Source organism: Elephantulus edwardii, unplaced genomic scaffold (assembly GCF_000299155.1).
Source record: "Elephantulus edwardii isolate Elephantulus edwardi_28Jun2011 unplaced genomic scaffold, EleEdw1.0 scaffold00116, whole genome shotgun sequence".
Classification (NCBI taxonomy): Eukaryota; Metazoa; Chordata; class Mammalia; order Macroscelidea; family Macroscelididae; genus Elephantulus; species Elephantulus edwardii.
The window spans coordinates 10,981,131-10,992,289 of NW_006399866.1; the positions used below are offsets into that span (position 1 = coordinate 10,981,131).

At 35.0% G+C, this 11,159-nt stretch overlaps 1 protein-coding gene across 1 annotated transcript in view; it reads left to right on the plus strand.

Annotated features, from left to right (window-relative positions):
- The window catches only part of STRBP (spermatid perinuclear RNA binding protein), a 93,051-nt gene that overhangs the window by 24,804 nt on the left and 57,088 nt on the right, over window positions 1-11,159 (plus strand). The window contains exons 5-9 of the mRNA XM_006892586.1: window positions 6,593-6,684; window positions 7,163-7,258; window positions 8,556-8,667; window positions 9,319-9,416; window positions 9,625-9,736. Of these exons, the coding sequence (XP_006892648.1) occupies window positions 6,593-6,684; window positions 7,163-7,258; window positions 8,556-8,667; window positions 9,319-9,416; window positions 9,625-9,736 (510 nt within the window). The remainder of the gene's footprint in view (window positions 1-6,592; window positions 6,685-7,162; window positions 7,259-8,555; window positions 8,668-9,318; window positions 9,417-9,624; window positions 9,737-11,159) is intronic.

Consider the following 11,159-nt stretch of genomic DNA (forward strand, 5'->3'; position numbering starts at 1 on the left):
TTACACATGTAATACTTCCAGACTTTGTAGAATAATTTGTTATGGTATCTTTCTAGCTTAAAGAAGGCACAAGAGAAAAAGAGTTTGGTTCCTGACAGGCTTTTGTTTGATTCTTAACTTTTCTAGTTCCTCTTGCTGTGCCAACTTGGACAGGCATTTTTTTTTAAATGTAAATAATATGTACCTCAGAAAGTTGTTTTGTGGGAATTTATGTAATAAGACTTGTACCCAATACAAATAAATACATAATTGTAGTTGCTCAGCTTACATAAAAGATTCACAGATCATACGCAACCTCAAATTGTCATGACTTAACATTCAGTATAGTTTGTTCAGAGAGGTTCTAAAGAACTGAATTTGAAGATGGTTCAACTTTTTTTTTTTTAATAGGAATAGTATTTTTTTATTATTAGTTTTAATGAAAGTTTTCAGAGACTTTGGATATCCATTCATTGTTACACTTTTCTCCCTGTCCACTCCTCCCCCTAATTTGCTCTTCTCTTTGAAAAGGAAAAATTCTTTGTTATACATAAGTCCCTCACCCCAAGTTCACTCCACTATGCTGCCTTCATTCTGGACTCCTGTCATGACAATAATACCTAATCATATATCCCTTTTAAACAGTTTGCTCCCTCATCTGTTTCAATGCAGTATACATTATTTATACCCTCTTTCTCGGTCTCTCCCTAACCCCCATGTCAGTCCTCTTTTATAACAGTGGAACTAGGCAATACTTGTCTTTTTGTGACTGAGATATTTCACTCAGCATAATGTCCTCCAGGGTCACCCATTTTGTATAATAGTTCATGAGTTCCTTGTTTTTCAATGCAGCATAGTATTCCATTGTGTGACAGTACCACAGCTTCTCTATTCATTCGTTTGGTGATGGGCACTTAGGTTGTTTCCAAGTCTTTGCTATTGTGAACAAAGCTGCAATAAACATGAGTGTGCATTATGATTCAACTTTTAAAAACCATCTAAGTGTGGTACTCGATTGGTGCATTAACTGTGGTGTGAATGAAGAGCTGCTTGCTTTAATGTATAGCTTATGATTCATTGAAGGTGGTTCTCTTTTTCATTCCTTTATTCCTAGGATGTAGCATTCTGCTTATTATATGGCAGATTATTTTTTCTAAGTCTTAAATGTATTTAGATAACAAGTATATTGCTTGATATTTTTAAAATTATAATTTAACTAATATGTAAGAAGTATATTAACAACCATCACTTTAGAACTCAAGTAATATACTTTGAATACTAAGCTCTGTAAGGTATTTTATGACCTACTGTGTAGCAAGCACTTCTTCATACATTACTTATGTTAAGCCTTACAATAATCCTTTGAGATAGATAATTGCTGAACTTAAAGATTTGTGAGGGAAAGCTCATCTTTCATTCATCTCTGCTTTCTACTTTCCAATTACTATCAGAGACAAATATATGAATTCTTAATTGTTAACTGTTAATTGTTGTTGAGTCCTCTATGACTCATAGGGATCCTATCAGCAACGGCTCTGAAACTTGCCCTGTCAAAAGTCAAAACAACTTCTCATGCTTGAGATTTTAAACCAGCAGTGTATTTAATTTACTGCTGAGGGTAATACATTAACTTTTCATTTTATTTGTAGTGGAACTAAATCCAGATGATTAGAGAAACTACAGAGATGCCTGTGGCTTAGTGTCAGATCTCTGTCCTTGTGTCTGGGGTACATTTTCAGAGGTTCCCAAGAAGTTGTGTGACTGTAATTTTATGTTTATTGGTATTGTGTACATGAACGAAGACATTTTGACGGAAGTTCTACTTGTATTGATCTGGGTCCAGGCGGTAGATTCTCACAGTGATAAAAACACACAACTGTAATTATGATGGTCCTGTGCAGCTTTATTTTTCTATCTTCCACAACACACAGTTGTTGTGTTCTGTCAAGTCAAAACCAACCCATAGCTAACACTCCGTCGAGTTTTCAGAGACAGTTAAATTGTAGAGGATGAGATTTCCTATCATTCTCATGTGGAGTATTTGGTGAATTTCAACCAGTTGCCTTTGGGATCACTGCATAGCTTCTTCCCACTAGTGCTCCCTCCACAGCTACTAGTCTGAAGCAACCCTTAGCCATGTTTCCAGTGGTTAACTTCCTAGTGAGGCATTGAAGATAAGTCATATGGTCCTAACATAAATTAGGAGGATAGTGCGTGTTCTCTTGCTCTCTCTTGCGCGTGTTTGCACACTGTGTGTGTGTGTGTGTTTCTGTCTCTCTCACCTTATTATGCATTTAATTTATTGGTTCTGTTGTTTTGCTTGGGAGTTGACTTGGAGTGTAATGCCCCCATCTCTCGAAAGTTTCATGGAATTGAGCGTGAAGAAAATGGCATAATAACGTCAGGCTAACTAGACAATTCTGTCATCATGAACTCTGTAGTTTAACTTCATCCAGATTGGAAGAAACACCTCATGATAATTCAGCTTGATTATTTTACCTTTAAGGAACCCAAGTTCTGGACATAAGCCCTTTTTTTTTGTTTTTAATTGTTTTTGGTGAAGCATTCTTCTAGGTCATATAGCCCTGGCCTGTTCACTTGCTGTACAAAGGTAAATCGTGGTTGCTGTGAAGCTGAACACTGTAACACTGATGTGTCAGATGTGATAATGGTCACCCATGACGGACAGTGTTTGGTGGAACTCCTCGATTAAAACAAACTTGGAAGCAGGAGTGGCATCCACTTCTGAAATAGCTTTCCTCTGGAAACCCTATGAACCTGGAGAAAGGAGAGAAGTTATACAAGTGTTCAGGTCTTTTGTACTATGCGTCGCCTATGACTCAAGGACTCATTTAACAATAACAGAATTACAGAATTTGAATACATTGTTTTCCAGACCAAACTTCCAATTTCCCTCACCTGCCTGTCACTAGTTTTTGTTGATAGGGACATAGATAATTTGCATATAAGGGATTGAGAGAAACTGACAAACAATTCCTGCATTGTGATGTGATAGTCTGGTTATTTATCTAACCTTTAGCCAAATAAACAAGGTTAGGCACAGTGGACTTCTTTTCAGTGCTTCCATTATTCAGAATGCTGTATGTACCTTCATGCCCTGATGTCAGGTTACTGAAATATATATAAAGTCTTTTTCCTTTGGTATTTGCTTTTTTTATTCTTCCCCAATTCGGTTTTTATCTGTTTTACTGGTAATAGAAATAGGAAAAATGGAAAGGTTCATAGTTGAATTGGTTCTAATTAAGGACTCTAAGATACCTTTTCCTCACCTTGGAAAATCTGCCCCCCCCCAAAAAATGGAAACCTATGCAGAGTTCATCAAGGGATATTAAAGTTGCAGTTTTGCTATCAGAAGTAGCTGTTTTCACATCAACACTTCTGTGATTGCTAGATTAAGAAGTTTTATAAAAAATGAAAATATACTAAACTGTCTATTTAGGAAGTAGGCAAACTAAAAGTATTAATGCTGTTGTTTCTTGCTCTTCACCATTGTGTTAGAACTAACTGCTAGCAGACCTTCAGTGGGTTTTCAGAGGTTGTATATCACCTAGGAAGAGATTGCCCATTTTTTTTCCTTGGAGCAGTTTGTGGATTCATACTGGTTGCCTTTGGGTTGGCAGTGCACCTCCTTATTCACTAAGCCACCAGAACTTTAGGAAGTGTATATGTTGTTGTTTGTTATGTTATGTACTGTTGAGTTGGAACTGAACATAGCTGACCCATCAGCAGATTTTCAGATGGAGTAAACTGCACGCAAGGAACTTGACCTTCTTTCTCTTGCGGAACAGCAGGTAGATTCAAACGGCATGTCTTCTAGTTGACAGTGCAGCTCCTTACTAGGCCACTAGAACTCTCTCCTGAAATATGAGTGTGTGTTATGTTTTGTACCATCATGTCGAAACTGACCCATAGCTGACCTTCCATCGGAGTTTCAAAGGCTGTAAATTGCACAGGAGCAGATTGCCCATCTTCTGAGAAGCAGCTGATGGATTTGAACCACGTGCCTTTGAATTGACAGTGCAATTTCTTACCATTAGGTCAGCAGAGCTCCCTACTGACATACAGTACCGTCAGAAGTAGTACTGTCAAAACCCCAAAAGCAAATCCCATGCTCCCTAGTGTATTCTGATTAGAGTATTCCAGTGTATTCTGACTCTTAGTGTTCTGCGGGCAGGCTTCCAAGACTCTCAGTCTTTGTTGGAGGAGGCTGCCTCAGTCTGTCCTTTTTGAAACAATTGGTGTATTTGAAACACCAACCTTTTGGTTAGCAGTCCAGTATGTAACAAATTATGCCACCAGGGTTCCTTAAGGAGTTTAGTGGCATCATAAATAGGAATATGTGTTGTTTCAATATCAGAAACCTTGAAGAGCTACAGTGAGATAAATTACAGTATTTCTTCTGCTATTTGTGCTCCCTTATGAATATTGAAATATTTTGGATCTCTTGACTATCAGAGCATGAAGAAACATGGTCATTCTGCTGGTGAAGGAAAAGGAATCTGGTGCAAGTCTTCTGTTCTCTGCCTGTTTCTTTTGTCTCTTTAGTAGAATCTCTGCCTCCAAATGTTGACTGACTGTAGCAAGCTGATGTCCCTGTGTTGTTTTTCTAACAAGGGTCTGTGGCTCTGTTTTGAATTTAGATGAATTTATCTAAACATTTTCACCATTGACCCTTTTAAAAATATATGTGTCAGAAAGAGTAAAGTATTGTTTAAAAATGCTGGCCACAGAATAAAAGTGCCAGAAAATACAAAAAGACTCAGTTTACCTTGTCTTTTTTTATCGAGACTTTCTTCTACCCTTTCTTCTATCAGGCACCCTCCACTCCCCATATCCCTTTGGTAAGGTGATAGAATAAATTTTAGCTTGCCTCACTGTTAATTTAAAAATTTAAGTGTCCAAAAAAAGAAAATTCCATCCATTTTCTTGGGATTACATAACAGCCAGTCAACCTTTGTCATGTTTAACTTTGAAATTATTCTAATCATTCATTAGTAGTTATTTTTTGAAATCTGGTGTGTGAGCTTTACACAGATACTTGTATTAACCACAGTTAAACATTTTGCCATGGAAACTCTAAGCAAGGTGTATATTTAGTGTTACTGCAAAGATAAAATTAAAACCAAGAATTTGATTATCTATAATTTGAATGCCTATATCATACTTGTTTTATGTTTATAAGTAAATCTACATTCTTGTTAAGACTTTACATTGTATGGGAAAAGAGGGTATAGAAATGATATCCTTTGTTGCATTTTATTAGTAGGGGTTACTGGGAAATAGTGCAAATATCTGCTGTAGAGCTCACCTGATCACTTGGTCAGAAAATAAGTGTATAGCACTTCAGCCTTTAGAGTATTAGAGCCAGTAAAAAGAACCATAATTCTTCCTCTAATAGATTTGATTTCTTCTGAGCATTATGCTTCTAGATTTAGTTAGTGATTTTGGTATGTTAGAAAGTATAATTAGTTTGCTGTTTTAGAATCCTCAGGAAACTAAAAGCATAAGTAGTAGTATTTCCTATATTAAAACTGCTTGTATTATATCAATTGGTACACAGAAACATACTATCTAGTATATTGCTATTATGCTGAAAAAGTATTTTAGTGGACTTTTCTATATTTAAGAGCATTATTGAAAGAAACTAGTTTAATTAGATTAGATGCACAACACACAAGTGTCTCTTGGATTCGTTCCCCAAAAAAATGCTTTTGTATTGTATGTGTTTAAATAGTGCCCCAAGTCCTCAAAACAAAAATGTATTTTCTACTGTCTTAGATGAAATCAGTTTGTCTTTCTAAACTTGAGTTTATATCAGGTAGTATTTTCTCCAGATATGACTGCTTGTCATTAAAAATCACATGTTTGCATTTTTCACTGTTGTGGCTTTTGGCCATTTAAACCATTTTTAAAATAGAAATATTTAAAATGTTTCTTTGCTGCTTTTTAGTGAGAAGTATTTAAAATTTGATATGTTTTATCTTTGTAGTTTTAATAATTTGGTTTAGAAAATTAATGAGAAATTACATGATGACACTTGAGTAATTTATCTTCTCATTATTAAAGCTTATTTTGTGGTCATCTTTTGGATGAGTTTGTTTAGTTGGGTTTTTTTAGAATGCGTTCTTAGCCAGTATATCGCAAGTTGATTATTACATAAGAAAATCCATATTTTCATTAGGAATTGATGAGTAATTAAATCCCTTCTATTAAAGAAAAGTTGTTATTGCTATTGGTCCTACATTTTTTCTTTCCTCCCCCACCAAAGGAAAAAGTGCTATGTACCTATTTTGTGCCCTATGATGCTACACATGGTTAATAAGATCCCAGAGTGTACATTGTCCTGGTCATTGATTTGCTTACTGATCTGGTTGTATACAGAACTACTGTAATGATTTTAAACATTAAAAAAAAAATCTTTGTGTATATAATTGAAGAATGAAAAAGCAAGGAAGCCAAATTATGACATCTTCTGGGATTCTTATTAGTTCATTCAGATGCTGATATTCTTTTTATTTTTATTGTTTGATAATTTGGCAAGAATCCCTTGGTCAAATTGTATCTGTCTTTCTTTATCCCATTTTACCATTAGAAAATGTTGCGATGAAAGATCCTCCGGACTTATTGGACAGGCAGAAATGCCTGAATGCCTTGGCGTCGCTTCGACATGCCAAATGGTTTCAGGTTGGCTCTTTGTTATTATTCTACTGTTAATGTACCTGTGCAGATTTCATTTAGATCACCTGCCATGTAATTGTTTCTGTGTAAATAAAGGATATAGGTGTATTTTGTTCTCCAGTATTAGTATTGTGAGAGTTAATTAACTGAGTCCAATTAGGTCAAGTACCCACTGTAGGCTTTTGCATCGCTAATGATATTTTATTACCATATAATTCTTTTTGGTTTACTACTCTAAAATTTCAAATAATTGGTTTTCAGATTTCCTGGAGTGGGATTACTTTGACTATAAAAAACAATTTTATGTTCTTTAGAATCTGCCTTTGTACACCAAAATTTTATGACGTTTTTATAGTTTTATTTTTGGTTTGACTGAATGGCTAGTTTGTATTCACTTTACAAAACCTAACCATGATTGATATTAGTGTGCTTAATGTAAGAATGTTTTTCAGCAGAGATACCGGAATCATTTTGTTTGTTTTAGGCAAGGGCAAATGGATTAAAATCATGTGTAATTGTCCTCCGCATTCTGCGTGATTTGTGCAACAGAGTTCCCACATGGGCACCATTAAAAGGATGGGTAAGTATATAAATAGGGTTAAAAGAAAATGCTAGAGATGTAGTTAGAGGAAATCCTATAGGAATTACATATCATTGTAAAATGATTGTATTCTGTATTAGGTAAGATGTGCAATATTTACTTTGGCTCGTGGGGAAAATTTATTATTTTTTTTATGTGAATTCTGTTTTGTGTGAGTATAACCAGTCTCTTCTGTTTTATCATAGCCATACTATAGAGCCTGAGATTTTTTTTTGAGATATTGTTATGATAGGGATTTTTCTACCTTTTAGGAGTGAATATCTTTGTGTATATATTACTCTATATAGATGGTTGATTACTTACTGCTCATGGAAGCTTGCTTGACTGGCAGAATTATCTTTTAGTGCCTATTTCGATTTTACATAAAACTATCTGATAAACTAATAGTAGCTCTTTCAGCATTTTTTCCCCTTTGTTTTTGAGTGACACTTAAAAAGAAATTAATGTTAGTAGTTGAAGTCAGACAGTTTATTTGTTGTAATTTAGAGTATATAGTGTATATTGAAAGCCATAGTTTGGAAATTGTTTTATCTGACCCAATAAAGACCTCAACATTCTAAAGCAACTTAAATATATCTCTAAAGATAATTTATATATTAATCTAACAACTATTAGTTGGATATAATTTATTCAGTTATAATGGAGATTTGGGGTTTTGTTTGTTCTGATTGGGGAGGGAGCTGTGTGGCCTAATGGTAAGAAGCTGCGCTGCAATCCCAAAGGGCACTCAGTTCCAATTCACTAGCTGCTCCACAGGGGAAGGATGGATACTTTCTTCCTGTGGGAATTACTGTCTCTGAAAATCTGCCAGAAGGTCAGCTGTGGGTCAGTTCCTACTTAACAACCAACACAACAATTGGGGTGGTCTTATTTTGAAATATTTATGGTTAAATGCTTCATTTTGAGTGAGATAAGTGGTCTGACCGTGTATTATGACTGATATTGGTTATTACTAACTTGTATGACTTTTTAAATCCTGTTAAATCAATTAGATAAACATAGTTTCTTTAGTAATCCTCTAGGGGTAAGTGAAAATAAAATTTTTGACCAAAAATGTCTTCTGAATATGTTATCCCCAAAATGCTCAGTTTAAAAAACTCTCTCTAGGGTAAAAGTTAATTATCAGTTATCCGGGGCGGGGGGGGGGGAGTTATGTGAATTTTAAATTTACTATGAGTTTTTGGTCTCACTTTTCGATAGCATTGTCAGCTCACATTTAACTGGAATCCTTTTAACACTTGGTGCATGTACTAATTTGTAATTTAATATCTTCTAGCCACTAGAGCTTATATGTGAAAAGTCTATAGGTACTTGTAATAGACCTTTGGGCGCTGGGGAGGCCTTGAGACGAGTAATGGAGTGTTTGGCATCTGGAATACTACTTCCTGGTAAGGGTTTCAAACTTTGGAGGCAGAAGAGAAAAATTTTATTTTCGTTTATTTTTCTCATTATCTGCTGCATTTGTCCTCAGTACAGGAAAATGATACATGGAAATGATTTTATACGGAGTTTTAAGCAATTAGAATGTTTGAGTATTGGAAAAGTGTTATAAAATCTCAAAATAATTATGTTTTATATGTACTAACATAAAGGTACTAATAAGATATTTTGGTCTGCTGTGAGATTGCTTTACTTAGAACTCTCTTAATTTGAAATTATAGATGTTTGGTTAAAATATATGAAGTACACTGTGTTGCAGTCTGGTATTAAATTTGAACAAATTAGATTAAGTCTTATAATTGTATGTAATCCCTTTATAAATTTGAGGTAATTCATTATTCTGTTTCTAAATTCTTGGAGTAAACCTCAGGTTTGCTAACTATGCAGGTGACTTCCAGTAAATAAGGACATTTAAGTGCTAACATTGAACATGAGGTTATTCTTTTTATTCTATTCAAGTAGAGCTTTAACTTAGTTTTTATTTAATTCCTGCTTTCATTTAGTTTTTATTTAATTCCTGCTTTCTCTTTCTCTATTTTGTGTTAACTTCTCAAATTCCAAGCTCAATTTTAAATACTTATGTTTTGCCTTTACTAAAGGAGGTCCTGGTCTTCATGACCCTTGTGAACGAGATCCAACAGATGCTCTGAGCTATATGACCGTTCAGCAAAAAGAAGATATTACCCACAGTGCACAGGTATAACACTGGTCCTGTTTATCACTGTGATATGTTAGAGAAGTTTTTTTTAAAACTTTTTTCCTGCATTCTTCTGTATAAACACTTTTTCTTGCCTATTATTAGACTCTTGTCAACATAGTATCAGCATTTAATGACTTTTTTTTTAGATAGCTGTTCTAAGTGCTTTATGGCTATTGACATTTTAAAATCATGTTTTGTTCTCTAGCATGCACTCAGGTTATCAGCCTTTGGTCAAATTTATAAAGTGCTGGAGATGGACCCCCTTCCATCTAGTAAGCCTTTTCAGAAATATTCCTGGTCAGTCACTGATAAAGAAGGTGAGTGTGTAAGATTTAATGGATCTGGGGGATGGCATGAAATGCTTCTTTTGTTAGAATTTAAAAAATATAATAATTGCTAATTTAAAACAAGGGTATGAGGGGAGCTCTGGTGGCCTAGTGGCAAGGAGCTGCAACTACAATCCCAGAGGCGCAAGGTTCGAATCCACCAGATGCTCTGCCGGGGAAGGAGGGACAATCTCCTCCTGTACCAGTCGGATCTGGTTTGATGGTACACTCACACAAAAATAATTAAAAAAATGGAAAAAAAAAACAAAAAAAAAGACAAGGGTATGAAAGTTTATTGCTTTCTTCTTTTGTTCTTTTGTCCCCATCAGTAATATCACTTTGCTGTCATTTCTTATTAGTGGAAAGTTTACTTGTTTGTGTGGGGCAGATTCCATTCTTATATATAGACCATCTTTCACTTGAATGCAGGTAACAGAAAGTCCCAAGTTTTAGTTCTAATGATTCTCATGTATTTTATTCCCCCATCTTATTATTCACAGGGTAGATTTTTTAAAAGATTTTTTTTCATTCATTGTTGCACATTTTCTTCCCCTAACCCCACAATGCATCCCTTATTCCAGGTTATTATCATACATATAATAACTAGTTATGTATTCCTTTTGGACAGTTCTTCTCATCTAATCTGATGCAATATTCGTTTCCTAGCCACTGTTTTTTCTCAGTCTCTAACCCCACTCCTATGTCTGTCCTATGTTATAAGAGCAGTGTTGTACAGTGTTTTACCTTTTAATAACTGAGGTGTTTCAGTCAGCATAATGTCCTCCATGCTTACCTATGTTGTGTAATGTTTTACGAGTTCCTTGTTTTTCAGTGCTGTGCAATATTCCATTGTATGAATGTACCACAGGTGTTTTTGTATGAGTTTTTTTGGTTTTTTGTTTTGTTTTGTTTTCGTTTTTTAATCTAGTCATTTCAGTGAAATGGAGCATGTAAAGATTGATATCCTAGGCACTAGTAAGCTGAGATAGACTACTGTTGGCCATTTTTTAATCAGACAGTCTTATCATCTACTGTGCCAAGAATGACAGTTGGAGAGTAATGGAGTCATTTTTAGCATCAAAAAGTATTTTAAGATCTATCCTGAAGTACAGTGTTGTCACTGGCAAGATAATATCCATGCCTATTCAGATCTTCTATTAATACAACTTGTATTCAAATATGTACACCGAGTACAGAAGCCAAATATGACAAAAATTGAGGATTTCCACTGACTTCTGCAGTCCGAAAAGGGGCATGCAATCAAGATGCATTAATACACCGCAACAAGATAAAGGTAAACAATCCAAATGAAAAATGGGCATAGGATATGAACAGACACTTCACCAAAGAAGACATTCAGATGGCCAACAAGCACATGAAGAAATGTTCAAAATCCCTAGCTCTAAGAGAGATG